This window comes from Felis catus, chromosome B2, assembly GCF_018350175.1.
Source record: "Felis catus isolate Fca126 chromosome B2, F.catus_Fca126_mat1.0, whole genome shotgun sequence".
Lineage (NCBI taxonomy): Eukaryota > Metazoa > Chordata > Mammalia > Carnivora > Felidae > Felis > Felis catus.
Genome location: NC_058372.1, coordinates 124,227,927 through 124,247,839, shown reverse-complemented (window position 1 = coordinate 124,247,839; position 19,913 = coordinate 124,227,927). Strand labels below are relative to the sequence as shown.

Here is a 19,913-nt window from a genome sequence, read left to right as displayed (position 1 = left end):
CTGAATGGCCTTATTTCTGGTAACAGCTTTCATCTAATACTTCGTGGGCTTCCTCTGTGCCAACTTCCTCTCCTCTGTTAAGTCACCACTCTTCCCTCTTTATCAAAAACTGGGTCATATTCCTCGAATAGTTTCCCTTCTCCTTTCCTCTAAGACATTCTCTTATCATCTTTCAAACACATCCTGAATTCTTTCTTCTCCCTAAAGTCTTTTTGGCTGAAAATAGGCTTGCTTGGGACCCTAAAATATAGTTACCTTAGTCATATAATCTATAATCAGTATGCTTAATCTCATTTTGCTTCTTCCTACGGCATGTTTTCCTTTTGGGCTTAGAGCATAAATATACCAACAGCATGAAACCTGCCTATGGGAGTTGCCCTGCCCTGCGTTAGAACACAGACCACGTGCGTTTTGTTACTTAATGATTTCTTATGATGAAAGTGTTCCAACTGGCGATTAAGAGGTAAGATTCTGCCCAGAATCTCTGCCGTGAAGAGTCAAAAAGTGATAAGCCACCAAAACAGAAAGGATTTCTAATTCGAATATTCAAATTTTAGGGAAGAAGAAAAAGTAGCTGGACAATACCACCAACATAATCTTTTTTTATGCGCTGATAATTTTACGCAAATAGATAGCTACCTCTTCAAAAATAGCAGTTTTATGGCATAAATATCTTCCAGAAAAGTCTACATAAACAAAGACAGTAACCTAAGAAAGCACAACTAAATTAATCACATTGAGACAAAACTGTGATTTATGCTCTATTCAGAACTCACTGGCCTAGGGGCGCCTGGGTGGCGCAGTCGGTTAAGCGTCTGACTTCAGCCAGGTCACGATCTCACGGTCCGTGAGTTCGAGCCCCGCGTCTGGCTCTGGGCTGATGGCTCAGAGCCTGGAGCCTGTTTCCGATTCTGTGTCTCCCTCTCTCTCTGCCCCTCGCCCGTTCATGCTCTGTCTCTCTCTGTCCCAAAAAGAAATAAACGTTGAAAAAAAATTTTTTTTAAAAAGAACTCACTGGCCTATTAAAGCTCACAAATTATATATATATGTATATGTATATACATTTTTATAAAGATGCTCATCACTTAAGTGCCATGACAATGAAATCCTAGGACTAAATGTAAAGTAACATTTTTCTGCGAATTAGAAATTTCCAGTTGTCGTGTCAAAATGCCTCCTAAAACCAGTCCGTTAGCAGATCCGCACAACCGTCAGAACTAAAATTTGTATTCCTTGATTGTTAATAATTCACTTGTGAAACGTGCATAAGATTTTTTCTAATAAAAAGGTCTTTTTAAAAAAAATACTTATCTAGCCTACTATATATGTCCAGACTCTGTATGAAAACAGAGGCATATAATGATAAGACACCCAGTTCCTGTCCACATGGAAGCCACGGCCTCAGGGAAGTAACAGACAAGGGATAGCAGAAAACCATAGGTAATAAAGCAAGACACACTTGTATCAAGGTATAAACAATCAACTATGAGCATATAACAGGAATAGGAGAGACCCGGTCTAGAAAAATTCAAGTATCTTCATGGGCAAGGTGATGTCCATTTCAGTTTGAAATGGAAGGGATAGTGTAGGACTTGGCAAAGCAGAGAAAGAAGCAGGAAAGACATACCCAGCTGAGGCTGTGGGTGTCAAGGCACACAGCGGGTTCGTTATGACCGGGGAAGGCATGGTGGGAATACTGATGAGAAATGAGTTTGGCAAGGTAGATCCAAGACAGTTTTTGAAGGGTCTTTGCATGCTATGCCAGAGAAACTGGCCTGCAGTCAGTTGCAAATGAGGAGCTAATGGAAGATTTTTAATCCAGGGAATAATGTGACCACAGACATTTTCTACAAAACGAATCTCTGGCTACAATGTAGGGAATGGATAAAAAGTAGAGTATCATGGAAAAAAACTTCTGGAGTCCAACTAATCTGCGTCAAACTCATGCTCTGCCCCTTATAATCTATACACCGTTTAACCTCTGCAACTCTCACTTTGCATATGGACCTAATATTGCCTACCTGGAGAAATATTATGAGGATTAGATAAAAAGCTACATTAGAAAAATTACTGATTTCTCATCCTAACATTTACAGCACTCCTGAAGGTCCCTGGCCAAACTGCCTTCTCTTCCCACCCCTGGCTCTATCCTGCCCTCCAATGGGTCTCATGGCACAGATCTCAGACTACAAGCTAGGCAAATAGCTGCCCTTTATCCAGCCCTTGTGCCTAGAGATGCACACATCTGGGGCACCATCTGCTTTCTGAAAGATACAACCGGGAAAGAGGTCTGCATGCAGTTTCTGCAAGGAGGATCAGTGTAGTCCAAGCAGGGAATTCTGAGGTCTCAAGTGTCCAGAACATGAACTGAGGCACTGGGGTGGGCTCTGGGTGGGAATGTTCCCTCCACTCTGGAGAGGACAAGAATGGAGCCTCTACTACATAAGCCCAGAGAAGGGTCCCACTTCTCCCAGGATGTAGGGTGGTATGACAGTGCTTAGCATGTCATGTACACTCAACAAATGACTGTTGTCATGGTACCATTTCTTACTTTCACCACTGTCTCGTTATTATAGTTTTGTTGTTGTCATCATTCTTTACTGGAGGTAGCAAAGCCTGGAGGAAGGAACTACACTCTGTTAACAAGGCCCAGCACTGGAAGTACAATACAGTTAAGTTATGTTCAGGAATGCAAAGGAAGAAACAGTGGGGAGCCTGGGCAGCACAGTCAGTTAAGCATCCAACTTCAGCTCGGGTCATGATCTTGCGGTTTCTGAGTTTGAGCCCTGTGTCGGGCTCTGTGCTGACAGCTCAGAGCCTGGAGCCTGCTTCGGATTCTGTGTCTCCCTCTCTCTCTAACCCTCCCCTGCCTGCACTCTGACTCTTCCTCTCTCTCTCTCTCAGTAAGTAATAAACATTTAAAAATGTTTTTTAAAGGAAGAAACAGAACCTAGAAATAGCACAGAAGAGGAATAGAGAGGACTTACTGGAAGAACAGTTTTGAGGATAGAAATGGCAAGGATAATAACTATATTTTTCAATATTTTGAGTTTCAGGTTCCTTTGGGCATCCAAGTGTGGATAAGCAGAAAATTGGATGTACTGGTTTGGAGCTCAGCAATTAAAGGATATCCATCTTAAAGTGGTGGCTGAAGTCTTAGAAGCGGATGAAACTTCCAAAGCAAAGTATAAGATGCACAGCAGAAAGACTGAGCGCAGAAAAATCCCTCCAGCCAGCAAGCGGAGAGAGGGAAGGAGGCTAGCAAAGAAGCCAGAGGAAGTTGTGACTGCATAGAAAGGTGGCGGAAGGGAAGACGGCAGAAGGAAAGATCTCCTTCAAAGATATGCCCATCCAGTACAAGTACTCACCAGTCATTGAGTGCCCACTCTGCACCAGGCACTTTATAATCTCATTTAATTGAGTACTTACTACAAAACTGGGAGAGGTAATTATTTCCACAGGATCAATGAGCTAACAGATTCAGAGATGGTAAGTAATGTGTCTGATGCCACCTAACCAATATACAGCATTCGGTCCCATTAGAAGCTTAACCCTACTGTTAAAACAGGAAACAAAGGAGCACTTGGGTCATTGCTCTAGAGGAGGAGATGTAACAAGCCGAGAAGTGATAAGCCCATCCATTTAAGCTGGGAAATTTTCCATTAGGTTATAGCTCATTTAATCCTCATGAGAACTGGGACACTGGGCATTATCAAGTTCATTTCATAGTTCAAGACATGAAAGCTCCCCAAATTATGTAAAAGGGCTGGTAAATGGAAGAATCCAGATTCAAAGAGAACGACTATATATATGGCACAAAAGCCTTCTCTCTTTCCACAGCAACAGGCTACCTCTCTATCATGAGGAAGCAAAAGCTAAAAGGAGAGGATAAAGACATCTACAATATGGAAACAAGCATAGGCATCCTTGAATGTTGACCAAGGTAATAAGTTTTTTTTTTTTTATTTTCCAGCTGACCTATGTTCTCCCCCCAAACAATCCAGCACACAAAAGCCAATACGATAATCCCTGCTTTTCTCAGGATGGGTATAACTGAGAACTGTTTCCATCTGAATAGTGCACTCAGATATAAAATGTACAGGCCCACAGGTCGCAGGAAATAGAAGAACCTGTATCCTTTACTCTTTCATTGACTTTTTGTCTACAACAATAAACTCTTCAGCCTTAAATTGTCAAATTTAGCCCAACATGTAAAAGCTAAGCATCAGTCTACTTTGAATACAGGGAAAGGCCAAGGACAATACGTTAAAGCTTAGATCTCCCATGTCAAGATAGACTGTACCATTCAAGGCTAACAATTGTTCATCAAAGGCATGCTCAGGGCTTTTAAACCTCATGTCCTCTCTATTTACACATCCATCCATCTTCACAAATGCTGCCCTCCTTCACGCTTCTGCTTGACCCTAGTAGCATTTCTAGAGCCCCTCTTGGCAGGATCAGTGCCTTCCCCACCCCCATGACACAGGACACAGTGGCTGGTTACATGGGTGGTTAGGAAAATCGTTAACTTTTGGTGGGTGTGGGGAATGTATTCACCTTTCTTGGCTCACAATTAACTGGTAATCAAGGTCTTTGTGAAATCTACTAAGCAAGTAAACTGCCCTACTAATATTACAATGGCATACACTTTTTTTTTAACGTTTTATTTATTTTTGAGACAGGGAGAGACAGAGCATGAACAGGGGAGGGTCAGAGAGAGGGAGACACAGAATCCGAAACAGGCTCCAGGCTCTGAGCTGTCAGCACAGAGCCTGATGCGGGGCTCGAACTCACGGACCGTGAGATCATGACCTGAGCTGAAGTCGGCCGTTTAACCGACTGAGCCACCCAGGCGCCCCAACAATGGCATACACTTTAAAATTGAGACCATACCTTCAAAGAGGAGCTCTCCAGAATTTTATGCCAATTTTTAGCAATTTTTAGAATTATAACTACAATGGGGGAAGTATTAAAATGACTTTTCTTATGGTGCATCAATTTGATGGAATTTTAATAGCCTCAAAACGTTCCTAAAGAACTCCTAATGGCATCTAAAAATTTTTTTTCAATATAATACTAAGTAAAAGTAGCAAGCTGCAAAACATTACATACCTTGTGACCTAATTTTCATGATATACATTCAAAAGAAAAAGCAATGTTAAGATGTATTATCCCTAGATGATCTGATGTTTGCGTCCAACTGTCAAGGTTTGGAATTCAGACTTTACCAGTTATTACTGGGTAACCTGGGGCAAGTGCTAGCCGCCCCATGCCTGTCCGCTCATCTATAAAGTACAGATGTAATGAAACTTACTACATAGTTCAAACAACATGGCACTAGATATCAGGAATGACGTTTTCTAGGCTTTTGAATTTTCTGCAGTAACAACATGCTTTGCAACCTAAAAACATTCTTTTTTCCCCCACAAGTGTGTTATTTGTGTGTTCTTTTACTTTCTAGATAATTTAAAACAAATATATTTCATATTGTAGGACAAAATACTACCTTTTAGACCCCTCTCTTATGCCACTCACAAAAATTAACTCAAAATGGATTGAAGACTTAAATGTAAGACCTGTAACTGCAAAACTCCTAGAATATGGTAAAAAATCTCCTTGACGTTGGCCTTAGCAACAATTTATTGGATAACAACCAAAGGTACAGAAAACAAAAGCAAAAATAAACAAGTGGGATGACATCAAACTAAAAAAGTTCTTCACGGCAAAGGAAACAATCAGCAAAATGCAAATGCAACCTACAGAATGGGAGAAGATATTTGCAAACTGTCGACCTGATAGAGGTTATATCCAAGATATGTACAAAATGCATACAACTCAATAATTATAAATAATCCCGTTAAAATGAGCAAAGAAACAGAATAGACATTTTTCCAAAGAAGACACATGAATTTCCAACAGGTGCATTAGAAGGCTGTTCAAAATCATTAATCATCACGGAGATGCAGATCAAAACTACAATGAGACATCACCTCACATCTGTGAGGATGGCCATTATCAAAAAGATAAGAGATAATAAGTGTTGGCAAGGATGTGCGCTGTTGGTGAGAATGTAAATTAGTACAGCCCTTATGGAAACAGTACAGAGGTTCCTCAAAAAATTAAATAGGGAACTACCATATGATCCAACAATCCCTGGGTACGTGCCCAAAGGAAATGAAACCAGTCTCAAAGAAATATCCGTGTTCCCATGTGCACCACAGCATTATTCACAATAGCCAAGGTATGGACACAACCTATGTGTCCACCAACAGATGAATACATAAAGCAAATGTGATATCTATCTACCTACCCAGATATAACTAGATATCTATACTTAAACACAGATACCTAGGATAAATACACAAACACATGATGGATTATTACTCAGCCATAAGAAAGAAGGAAATCCTGCCATTTGTAGCAGCATGGATGCACCTAGAGGATGTTAGGCTAAGTGAAATAAGCCAGAGTCAGAAAGACATACAATGCACGATCTACTTATTTGTGGAATCTAAAACAGTTAAGTCAAAGAGAGAGTAGAATGGTGGTTGCCAGGGGCCAAAGGGTGGAAGAATAGGGAGATATTGGTCAAAGGGTACTAACTTTCAGTTATAAGATGAATAAATTCCGGGGATGTAATGTACAGCGTGGTGACTATAGTTAGTAACACTGTATTACATACTTGAAATTTGCTAACACGGTAGATCTCAAGTGTTTTCATCACACACACAAATTATAACTATGTGAGATGATGGATGTGTTAATTAACTTGATTGTGGTCATCATTTCACAATGTCTACGCATATCAAGTCATCATGTTGTACACCTTCAATATACACAGTTTTATTTGTAAATTAAACAGTTTAATTTGTATATACTGATTTGTAAATTACTTGTCAATAAAGCTGGGAAAAGAAACTGATGCCTTTTTATATTTTGAAGTTACAGCCTCTGTCCCATTAAACGCTCTACAGTTCTTCCCCCACGGGCTTCAAAAATCACATTCAGCCATCCACGTATAGAGATCACTCCCCCTAAGCAATACCTTTTGGCAATAAGCATCAGACAGAGAACAATGATGTAAAATTTTATATTCCCATAAATAGCAACTTCTCCCAACAGTAATATGTGTGTGGTGTTTCAACTTCTGAGTATCCCAATAGATTCTGCTCTGTAAGCACTTTTTAAAAATAGGCTGTGGGCGAAAGCCAAAACGATTGGTTTGGTTCCTTATTAGCTGTCTGCTTTAAACACATTATAGATTCTATACTTCCCTCTCCCAGCCTGTAGACTCAGCTGAGTAAGATCCACATTAATCTGCCACTCAATAGCCTCATGTCTGGCACTCTCTGAAACGAAGAAAAGACTGTTTCTCAGGATAAATATAGTTTTAAAGGGTGGGGTTGTGTCTGGGTGCTAGTTACCCTTCAACCCTGTAAACTGCCTTAGAACCCAGTCACCCTGAAAGCAGCTGTATTTGTAACAATACATCAGCACAGAGCTGCTTTATTCCACTGGAGGAAGTATCCAATCTATTATACAACTGCATGGCCTTCCTAAATGAAACATGTACTGGGAGAAAAACAAATACGTGCAGTGGTTTTTTTTCTTTTTAATGCACTCAAGAGAAAAAAACCAGTAGCGGACTGCCTTCCTAGGGAAATGATTAAAGATCACAAGACAGTAAAAGCTGCCTGACAACAATCCCAGCCCAGGGTATGAAAACGGGACAGCGAGGGACTGAAAGCTTGACTCAACCAGGAGGGCCGTGGTGGAGCTCCTCCCCCTTATGGGTGTTAACAGAAGTTGGCCTGGCATTACGGTTCTCGCCACTCACAGCCGTCACAGATCACACAGAGCAAATGCAACACAGCCAAACTGCTACAGGTTTGGCCCTAAATGGCCTAAATCCAAATAGGGACTTGGTGAGTTTGCACAAGCACCTATATGGGTACCCGCAAAGCCAGGGAATCCTGCAGGCTGATAAAGATGTTCTCACGGAAGAAAGGGAAAATCGCGAATAAATTTATCAAGTATTCTGGGAATGCAAGCTGGTGCAGCCACTCTGGAAAACAGGATGGAGGTTCCTCAAAAAACTAAAAACAGAACTACCCTACGACTCAGCAATTGCACTACTAGGCATTTATCCAAGGAATACAGGTGTGCTGTTTCGAAGGGACACATGCACCCCCATGTTTATAGCAGCACTATCAACAATAGCCAAAGTATGGAAAGAGCCCAAATGTCCATCGGTGGATGAATGGATAAAGAAGATGTGCTATATATGTATACACACACACACGCACACGCGCGCGCGCACACACACACACACACACACACACACACACGATGGAGTATTACTTGGCAATCAAAAAGAATGAAATCTTGTCATTTGCAAGTACGTGGATAGAACTGGAGGGTATTATGCTGAGTGAAATTAGTCAGAGAAAGACAAAAATCATATGACTTCACTCATAAGAGGACTTTAAGAGACAAAACAGATGAACAGAAGGGAAGGGAAACAAAAATAATATAAAAACAGGGAGGGGGACAAAACAGAAGAAACTCATAAATATGGAGAACTGAGGGTTACTGGAGGGGGGGGGATGGGCTAAACGGGTAAGGGGCACTATGGAATCTACTCCTGAAATCATTGCTGCACTACATGCTAACTAATTTAGGTGTAAATTTTCAAAAATAAAAAATAAAACAAGTTAAAAAATCTTAGCCAGTATTCAAGTATTTTAAATACTATAATTCTGTTATAATTATTATTTATATTGGCAAAATCTCACATGTAAAGATCTCTAGCTAAGGGTTTCTCCTTCTACAAGATAAAAAAAAAAAAGAACCCCCACTCATTTTCTATCCTAATATTGATGGGAGAGGTCCCCAAACTGTGGAAAACCGAGAGTAACTCCACCACGGAAACTCTCTTCCGGCTGCACAGATACCTTGTCTAGTCACCCAACACACTATTCACATCACGGTGTCCTTCCCTGTGTGTCAGAGGCACCAAGGCACTCTTAGTTCCAGCCAGGGAAGGCAGGAACATGAAGACCAGGACCAAAATGATGAGGAACCCTGCTGCTCAAAGACGGGGTCAGATCAACCTGGGGAAACCTTCATACTCAAGTTTATGAGCACTTGCCTACTGCTACTCTTCACAGCCCCACTGACTGACTGCCCTTTCTCCCTGGGGACTCGGAGGGACCCGATAGCTTTATGCCGGCTGGGAAGCTTTTTGTCCCCGAAAGGCCAGAGACATCTGTGCTAGGAAGCCGAGTCGCTGGGGCCTGCCTGACTGAAAGCTCAGGGGGTCCGAGCAGGAAGTCCCCCTGCTCTGGTTTAAGTGTGAAGCTATAAGGGAAGATCCCTGTATCAGGGAAGGCAATGGAGTCTGGTAGAAGAACTCTGGCCTGATCTGGCAATCTGTGGGTTCATTTTGGCCAACAAATGTTGGGTATAGTCCTCAGCGTGTTACTTAGGTCTCTCTGGTGTGCAGTTTCTATCCACAAGATAAAGGCAGAAGCTTTCTGAACTCCTTCAAAGGGACGGGAAGGATCAACCAAGTAGGGATATGAGAGAGCTCTGAAAGCCAACACTTGATGGAAATCTGAGGGAAGCAGAGGGAGAAGAGCAGCAGAGTCTAAGGAAACCAGCTCTCTGTCTCCGTATGGCTCAGCCATCTTATCAGCAAGATGGGGTATCTCCATCGCCTTCTCAAATGCGAACGGCCTCTGCTTCTTTGAGGCACGTGGCTCGCCGTTTTAGCAGGCTTCTTAGCAACTCGATTCCAACTGTGTTTTTGGCTGACAGCATGGTCAGCCCCAAGTGGCAGGTCAAGAATGGTCTAAGTCATTGCCGACAATCCTGTTTCCCCTACTTTTTCAGCCTTCCTTGTGGCTCCCTGGAGTACTTTTGCTTTCCTGAGAAAAAGGACAAGACCTGTTTCGTTTGCACTGCCCTTCGGCCTTTCGTCTTGCTGCCTTCCGTCTTGGATGGGGGGGGGGGAGGGTGTGACGACTGCAGCTGCAAGAGCCATCGGTGGTACAAAAAGCCACATATAGGGGTGCCTGGGTGGCGCAGTCGGTTAAGCGTCCGACTTCAGCCAGGTCACGATCTCGCGGTCCGTGAGTTCGAGCCCCGCGTCAGGCTCTGGGCTGATGGCTCGGAGCCTGGAGCCTGTTTCCGATTCTGTGTCTCCCTCTCTCTCTGCCCCTCCCCCGTTCATGCTCTGTCTCTCTCTGTCCCAAAAATAAATAAAAAAACGCTGAAAAAAAAATTAAAAAAAAAAAATCCACATATAATGAGGGCCAGTAGGTTCCCAGACGTGAGGAACCTAGGCCCCATCTTGTTTAAGCCACAGTTAGGCTTTCCATTCCTTACAGCCGAAGGCATTCATAACTCATATACTACCAACGGCTATTTCTAGAGAAAAGCCAATATTCAGGTAATATTTCCTTCTGTCCCAATGCGTTTCCCGAAGGTGAAAGGGGAAATGAAGGAATAGACAGGGACAACAATAATTCCTATTTTAACATATCTAAGTGACGGGTATTTGGCAAATATCCGTTGAAGACACAGATTATATTAAAGAACAACTTTCAAGTCAGACCCATACTTATTTTTTGTCTATTTTATTATTTTACTTTATTTTACTTTGATGGCAGGGGGGCACAAGGGAGTGAGGGGCAGAGAGAGAGAATCCCACGAGGGGGAAAGGGAGAGAGAAGCAGGGCTCGGGTTTTTACCTGACGTGGGGCACGAGCTCACAAACCGTGCACTCATGACCTGAGCCAAAGCCAGATGCTTCATGCCTGAGCCACCCAGGCACCCTCAAACTTGTGTTTGAACCTCTTGTCTGTCCTGTATTTGCCGTGTGACTTTAGGCAAATGATCTTATCACTCCAGCCTCAGTTTTCTCATTAAAATTTAGGTCATATGAGTACCAATTGTACTTACTGTACGATTAAATAAGATAATGTATAACGTCACTAGCACAATTCCTGGCAAAGATCGATGTTTCATAATTGGTGACCTTCAATATTGTGGGGAGGCACATTACACCACGTGCCTGGGTATAAGGGTGACAGAGTTTAGAATCTAGCTACCGGCAAGCACATAAGGAAATCAGTTATCTGGGGCAGAAGAAGGCTATAATATGCACCAGTGTGCATACTGTGTGGGAGAGGGTGACAAAGCCCCACGTCTAGGCCCTCACACCTTGTAAATGCCACAGACATCTCAGCGGTCTTCCCTGACTATTTCACGGGAGTTACCAAATACTTAATGTAGAATTTCCTTACCCTTCTCCTGCAGAAGAAATAAACAGGTCAACAGAATGGTCAAAATGCGGCCAGACAATAGGAAAAGGATTCCAGCGAGAGAACTTCTAGGCTGCCAAATTCACCTAGCCCCCCTCCCCTCTTGGTCCCTGAGGGTCACGTGGTTTCTTTTAACGTGGGTGTAACAGGGAGAATGCTTTCCGCTGCAAGCGACAGGAAATCAACTCCCTAAGTAGCTTACACATGGAGACAGGATAGTCAGAGGTTCAAATACAGGTTTGAGGGTGCCTAAGTGGCTTGTACATGGAGGCGGGTTGGCCCCAATTTTAGGTGATTCGGTGCTCCGATGACACAGCCAAGAACCCAGGTTCTTTCCATCTTCCTCCTGGCCCACCCTCTTAAGTGTCTGCTTTACCACAGCTAATGGCCACTCCAAACATCATTTAAATGTGGTAAGTGTCAGGGAAGAAAGAACTTCACTCTCACAAGTCTGAGAGAGCATCCCTCTCCCATTCCATGCGGATCCATCTGACGCAGAGCACACCCGTTGGCCAGACAGGAACGTCGCGCCTGTGATAGGGCAGCCTCCTCTGAGGCAGACAATAAAAACAGATCCTGTTACCCACGCAGGTCCTGTGGGCGGAGGTGGTGGGATGTTGGGAAAGCAACCAAAGGTCTCTGTTCCAGGGGAAAAGGACGGAAGGCCCAGAGACTCTACAAATGCTGACAATTGTCTCCTAAACTAGGAAACCCCCTGCACGTCTTCGGGTTCAAAACCAAACTATTACCTTTAGGCAGGTATGTGGTGTGGTGCTACTGGGGTTTGCTTCCCCTGCCCCCATCAACAGCCACCCTCATCGTGGACTGGCCCAAGAGAAGCCAGCTCAAAGAACCTTCTTGAGTCTATAAGCAAAAATGGAAGAGGAAGACAGAGTGGCATGAGATGCCAGTTTCCTTATTTCAGATGCTGGAATTTATTTTAACCAACACTTTAAACTGCCACAGGGAAGTTGTGCAGATCGAGCCTGCTCGGGCTGATTTGCTTCTCGTTCCCAAGGACCAATCAGTCCTCCCTGTATTCTTAGGAATCAGAAATAACACTACTTAAATTCAGATTCTTATCGGCTCCTTTGTTCCTGGAACCTGTTCTGCTATCTAAAAATCACACTCTGAAACTCAGCACTAACTGGGGGGTGGGGGAAACAAAAATAAACCAAAAAAACTTGAATCATGCTGCAAACTGCCAAAACACCACACGCCTATTTTCTATTTTATCAGAGTGATATTGCACTCATGATTTGATGTACGTTCTGCAAAGGACCGTCTTATTTAAAATCTTACGTAATCTTCCTAAGACCCCAGTAAGGAGTATTATTTGCAGGGCTGTGACAGGGCAATTTCATAGCTCTGCGGGATGACAGGTGACCCAGGTGACAGTTCTACAGGTGCATGAGACACAACAGAGGGCCATCTATCTCTCTACAAAGCGTAATAACAGGATTGCTGCGCAGGCCTAAAGCTTGGAGCCCGAGGACAAGCCTGGCGAAGGCAGGGCTAGGAGGAGTTCCCGTTCTCAGGTAAGAGGAAGAGCTGGAGACTCTTATGGATGAAGGATTCAGGAGGCTGACATCTAAAATGGGGAAGACGTGGTTCTCAAAGGGCAACCTAGATGCCTGAGACCCTTTCAGAGGGTCCACGAAGTCAAGTTTATCCATTCTCAATCTCTCAGGAGTATAGGGGGGACTTTATCAAAAAAGAATACCCACAATTATCTGAAAAGGCAATTCAGATTCCTCTCCCATTTTAAACTGCTTATCTGTATGAGGCAGGATTTTCTTTATCGCCTTCAACCAAAGCTACGTATTGGAGCAGATGGAATGCAGAAGCAGAGCCAAGATTCCAGCTGTTTTCCTTTTATGAAGCCAGATACGAAAGATTTGCAAAAAAAAAAATATATAAAAGTCGTCTCACTAAATTTTTCTTAGTTACTTTTCATAAAAATGTCATTCATATTAACATACAATAGGCTTACTTTTAATGAATGTTTAAAAAAATTTTTTTTAATGTTTATTTTTTTAGAGAGACACAGACGGTGTGCAAGTGGGGGAGGGGCAGAGAGAGAGGGGGACACAGAATCCGAAGCAGGCTCCAGGCTCCAAGCTTCCAGCACCGAGCCGGATGCGGGGCTCGAACTCACGAACTGTGAGATCATGACCCCAGCTGAAGTTGGACGCTTAACCAGCTGAGCCCCCCAGGTGCCCGTGAATTAATATTTTTTAAGTTTCTGTTTTAACTTATAATGTGGTAAATATTGATAGATATAATACAAAGATTTCCCTACAAAGCGCCTTGGGATCCTCAATAACTTTTTTTTTATTATTTTTTTTTTAATTTTTTTTTCAACGTTTATTTATTTGTGGGACAGAGAGAGACAGAGCATGAACGGGGGAGGGGCAGAGAGAGAGGGAGACACAGAATCGGAAACAGGCTCCAGGCTCCGAGCCATCAGCCCAGAGCCTGACGCGGGGCTCGAACTCACGGACCGCGAGATCGTGACCTGGCTGAAGTCGGACGCTTAACCGACTGCGCCACCCAGGCGCCCCGATCCTCAATAAAGTGTAAAAGGCTTTAAGACCGAACAGTCTGAGTACTGCTCCATTAACGTGACAGCTGAATGGATAGGGAAAGTGTGGCGTGAGTGCACACACACGATGGGGGACATTACTCAGCCATAAAAAAGAAAGAAGGAAATCGTGCCCTTTACAGCAACATGGAGGAGCCTTGAGGACATTATGCTAAGTGAAATAAGTCAGAGAAAGACAAACACCGTGGGATCTTACTTTAAAGTTTCCTCCCACACCCACGCAAAATGGTAGCTATGGGAGGTGACGGACGTTCACTAACCTTACTGTGGCAATCACTTTACAAGGGAAACATATCAAATCATCATGCTGTCTGCCTTAAACTTACACAGGGTTATGTCGCTTATATATCTCAATAAAGCTGAAAAAAAAACATATATGCCTGTCACACGGGGGGACCTGAGCCAAAGCCCTGTGGGCTAGCGGCTCCTCTCCTGCTCAAATGCTCAGCAGATGAAAGGAAGGAGGAGGTAAATCAGAGGCTCTTCTCCTGGACGGGAGGCGGCCAGCAAGCATGCTGAGCCCTTCTTTGGGGAGACAGAGTCATTCTCTGTGGTCCCACTAGGGTCTCTCTAGATCGGTTTTTCTCTGCATCTACTGGTCAGTCAATAATCACACTGGGGAAACAGAGGCACCCGGACGCCTTGCAGTGTCTGTCTTCGTTTGTGGAAGCTGACAGGCAAAATGACTAGTTCAGGGTCCCGACGGTCATACGTGGGAGAACTGGGACTTGGAACCAAGACTTAGTGTATCACCATTACCGTTTCCGTTCTCCTCAAACGGTGCGCTCTTAGAGGGGAGACAGTCAGTGTCCTATTCCCAGTACACAGGATGTGGCCCAGGGATGCCTGTCCCTGCCTGCCACTGCCTCTTCCACCACAGCCGAGACCCCCTCACACTGTCCTCCTACTGTTGATCACAGCTCCAGACGCCTCGACTAGAGATGCTGGCATTCAAGACCGAACGCTGCAAGTGATCTCACGAGCAAATATTTATAAAGGCGTCTCCTGTACCGGGTGCTTGGGTGCACACACCTTAAACCAACAACGGTTCTCTTTCTTAATCAAATATCCTCTTGACTTTAAAATTACAACTATACGTTTTGCAACGTCTGAAACACACGAGTGCTCTCCTCCCCGCTTGCAGCAAATGTCAGGGTACTGGCCTTGTCTTCCACAGCCAGCTTTATTTCAGAAGTGGAGTTAAGATCCCAGAGGGCAGACACAGCAGCCCTCCCCAGGTCAACCCAGGTGGCCTCTGTGTCCAGGCCCCTCCCCACCAACCACAGCTGGACACAGTTTCCTGGCTTTTTTTCTGCCAACACTCTGAAATAAACATACAAAAGCCCTTTTGTCTTTGAAAGATTTTTCTCCCAGCTGGCAAATACAGAAAAACAAAATGGGGCTTACAAAAGAAAGCGAGCAACGGGGAAGTTACAGGTTCAGAGACCAAAACACCCCCAACTTTAAAATACAATAGTTCTCTCTGGACTTTATTAAATGAAAAGTTAGTCCAGGTCTGCTCCCACCTGCACGTGATCTATACTGGATGCGTTTCTTCAGTTTAGGCCTAACTCGGTAAAAATCAGTCCTGCACTGAATCTCCTCTCGGTAATTCTGCAGGCTCGCGCAGCATAACCCTCCCTAAAGAGACCACCTGAGCTGCTGCTTAGCAGTTTCCTCAGTCAAGTGAGCAGAAGCTCCGAGAGGTAAGGGTTAGCTAATTACGTAATGACTCAGGCTTCCCCGGTGGGTACTCACATCAATTCCAGACCAGAGTCTTCGATCTTAAGGTCTCCTTCTGCCTCACCAGGAGGAAAAGTCAATTTAGGTCATTTCCTGGCAAAGTCCTGTCCACACACTAATCTCAATGGCTCTAATAATTCCTGCTTCTTCCCTCAGCCTGAATGTATGACACGCCCTCTTTTAAAAGCCCTGACTCCTTGTAGATTGCATTTAAAGTTGTTTCAGCGCAAGGCGATCTTATCCGTATTTCTACATTAGTACCTTGCTCTCGTGAGTGAGCAGCGGCTAAATACAGATTTCCCAAGAGCTCTTTCCAACGATGGTGCTTCATCAAGTCATTTACTGCATGAAATTTAATATTCTATATCTCAGCTTTTCATGTAAGTTACAAATAAGAAAAAATAAACCTCTGTGATAAGTCAGTAATGGTAGAGGGAATACCCCGCCAGAGTTTAAGACAGTAAACTCTGGAGTCCAGCACAGTCCCGATTCTGCCCCAGGCCAGCTTGAGGAGTTTGGCCGGTCTCTCCAAAACCTCAGCATCTCCCTTGCCTCCCTCACAAAAGCGCCGTCAGGATAGAGATCAGGATGCATAGCACCGAGGAGAGGCCCTGTCACACAGTGAAGGTTTTCAAAATGTTAACCTGTGTTCTCAAGTGTCCTGAAATTAGTTGAGAAAATACAAAGCCTGGTAAGCATGCCAAGAGGCATCGCATTGACAGAGTCCTGGCCTATCAAACAGGTAAAGGGAGAGCCCCAGAGTCAAATTTATTGGACTTAACTTGAAAAAGATACACCTGGGTATTGTTGTGTCATTACATAGTCGTACAGATTTATCAACCATTCAGCTGCACACCTAAATGTGCAGTAAAACAAAAAGAGAAAAAATATAAAATATTCAACAAAGGAAGGTGTCCCAAGAAACTAAATATGATTTTAGTTTTTGCGCCGTGCTTTCCCCAGTAGAAAAAAAGTCCTGCGGGGTGAAAAGGAGAGATACAAACAACTCACTGAACCATTTCCACCACCGAATCAATAACCTCCAGTCCCTGCCCATCTCTTGGAATCCACTGTTATAACCCATCAATAGAAACAATTTCTCAGAGGCATACTTTGAAACAAAGCAGGAAATTTGGACCTAAATCGCCCATAAGGCACAGTTTAATTATAAAAACCAAACAGAATAAAAAGCCTACCTTCACACCATTCAAAAAAAAAAAAGAAAGAGAGAGAGAGAGGCTTAAGAAAATTTGTGATTAGATGGTTATATTTTTCTCAAAATGGAGTTTTATGTTTCTTTGCCACACTTCCCTTTAGAACCAAGGGCTATAAAATAAAAACATCAACTGGCATAAAGGAGTGATGAGTGGCCATGGCTATTTTCAAGCATTAATAGTATCTGGTTCACATTCCAAAATATCAGCCAAGCCCAAGATCCCCTACATCCTACTTTGGGTGGGTTATCCACTTCTTTAATTGACTGCATCATTTACAGGGGCTTTTAGGGCAGGGGCTATTAACAAGGAGAAGCTTTATAATGGAGAGCTAATTGTAGGTCCTCCTTATCAAAGGGAATAGAACACAAAACCATTAGGACGGGCCTACGGGCTGGCAGATAACACACAGAAGAAGGTTTTTATAAGTGAGGAAATAGTATAGTATTGTTACTTATGCCATTTGTTGTTAAAGGTGACAGGAATACTCTTTGACTCCCATAGCAGCAGGGGAAGGAAAGAGAGAAATCAGATCTTTGGGGTACCTTGATTTCTAACAAGGATTTCAGCATCCCCGCTGCTAAAGGCTTCTCCACATGCCCCATTCCTTTTGCCAATATTTGTGGCCAATAGGGAAATGTCATTCTGCTCACCTGTTTCGGGCAAGCCTGCTCTCAGGAAGCTGGAACACCAGGTCAGCTCCAGGGCAAGTCCTTGTTCCCTTAAATGGTCCCTATCCACCTCCAGCAAGGTTGACAGAGTCTCCTTCCTGCCTTTCATGACTTGCTGACCTAAAGAATTCTCTACAACTTGAAAATGAGCCAGGCTTAGATTAACCAAACTGTCTTAAACCTCTTCTTTTTTAAAAAATTGTTTTCCTATTGCACAACCAGCAAAATATCAACAGAGCCAAAACTTACTTGCATTTGCATGCCTTTGCCAAGGGAAGTCAGCTGTACTGGGGAAGAAAGGCAGAAGCCAGAAAAGAGAGGAGGCCTCAAGATGAGCTTAAACCCGTGAGAAGCACAAATGTTTGCAATTCACCTGGAATAGCCTGGAAGCCTGATAAGCAGCACCTGTCCTGCACTTAGGCCACAGCCTCCATTCAGTTAGCACAAGCTGAACACAGGACCTGGGAATTCTACAAGAACATCCTTTGCTTCCTTCTCTTGACCATAGGATAGCAAGGGGAGCCCAACACTTCTCCAAGATACAAGAAAGGCAGAAACAACGATGAGATTGAAACTGCCTGCCGAAAACCACTATTGAGGTATTTGCGGTCCTCATCCATTTTAAATCACAGTCTTTCCCAGTTGATGTGGATACGGTGACTTCTTCAGTTAAAAAACAAACATAAATTTTGCACATCCTGTAGCAGTGGCTCCAGGGTTCAAAACAGAACTAAAACACTAAAATAGATCAAAGCAGCAGAAAGGCAATTAAAATGAAACCATACAAGGCATGGAAAGCTATTATGGATGGTTCTCTCAAAGCATAAAGGCTGATGAATGTGCTCCCATCCTGCAGGAAAGATCAGTAGGGCCCCCCATCCAGATAGGGAGGAACATGCCAACATCTGAGTTGAGAAAAGGAAGTGGACCAGGCAGGCAAAATGAAGCAGAAGGCTGGGCAGAGGCTCAGCCAGGGTGGGGACAGGAGAGGTGTGGGGGACACAGACAAGGGCAAATGGGAAGAAGGGCTGTTAGAGTCTTTCTGGGAACAACAACTGGCAGGAGAAAAGTAATTAGGCGGAGATTGGATGTGAAAAATCACAGAGAAGGTAAGCAAAAGGCAGCTGGGCCATGGCCGGGGTCATGTCTGGGATTGCTGTCAAAGGGGCACTAAGAAATGCCAACAAGAGGTTCATTGCCATTGGCTGCCTTTTAACAAGACAGGCTGAGGGTTCCCTGGACCGTTTTATCTCATCGGTACCAGTCCTGTTGTAAATAACCTGGGCTAAGAGAAGGGGCAAATCCTGGATTAGAACAGGATGGGGGTGAAGGTTCTTTAGTTCTTTACAACAGGAATACTCCACAGTCAAATTCATGTTGGGAGTGTGGCAGGGCAGGCAGCTTCCCTCTTCCACGTGGGCCAATGAGAGCTGAAACCCTTGGAGAGTCAATGTCCTTTGGCCCAGCACATTAACCAACTCCCAACCCCTGATCTAATACACGTCAGGCTAGTTGGGGCTTTGGTTGACGAGAGAGGGAGGAATTTAAGACTCTACTAGCTGAGGTCAATGGATTGGGTGCTAGGCTTCTGGTTCTACTCTCTGGGACCAACCCCCTCCCCCCCATCAGCCAATGAGACCTGAGAAGTTCTATTGCCAAAGTTGAGATTCCATTCTGGTATGGATTCTTTCAAATACTATGTTTCCTCAACCTCTGGAGAGGAGGGTACAGGTCCCCTGGGATATGTACGGCAGTGTGGAGAAGCAGTTTCATCCTACAAGCACTTACAGGGCACCGAACTAGGGGATGAAAAGATGAATAATTTACATATATGAACTCCTTGAGCATAGGGTCTCAGAACAGAACCCCTAGACAACTGCCGATACAACGGGTAAGCGCCATGAGAGATTTATGTATAGCGAGGGCACAGAGAAAGATCACTTCTAGCAAACACAGCTCAGCCTTCAAGGAGAAGTAGGAGGACGAAGTGAGAAAGGCTGTGTGTTATGAGACACTCAGTGGACAATCTTGATGAAAAGGGCAGGTCAGAAAATGCCCCCCTCGTGTTTTAGTGCCCCATATAAAGGGAGTTTGGGATCGCTAACGAAACACCTCAGATCTACTGCTTTAGTCTAAGCTTTGGCATGCAGAAGAAAGATTTGTAACAAGCAAGCTTTATTTCAGCTTCTGAGATGGGCCCAGGAAGGAGGAGGAACAGGTGCTGGGAAATGCCTTCAGTAAAACATTAGTACACGTGGGAGAGGGTATCCTGGAAGTGGGGTCTTACTAAGCACACCCTTCATCCTAGGAAAGAGCAGTTTTTCCTGACAGTACATGTTGCCGAGGCTCCGCC

At 43.9% G+C, this 19,913-nt stretch overlaps 1 protein-coding gene across 5 annotated transcripts in view; it reads right to left on the bottom strand.

The window, feature by feature from the left end:
• ARFGEF3 (ARFGEF family member 3) overlaps positions 1–19,913 on the bottom strand; it is a 185,630-nt gene that overhangs the window by 149,097 nt on the left and 16,620 nt on the right. Inside the window, exon 1 of one of the 5 annotated variants that reach the window (XM_045058108.1) lies at positions 15,691–16,814. The exons of 3 other annotated variants lie outside the window; for them this stretch is intronic. In XM_045058108.1, coding sequence (XP_044914043.1) covers positions 15,691–15,692 — 2 coding nt within the window. In that variant the 5' untranslated portion in view covers positions 15,693–16,814. Of the gene's footprint in view, positions 1–15,690; positions 16,815–19,913 lie in introns of those variants that run through there. One more of the 5 variants, XM_045058107.1, reaches the window with a different exon arrangement.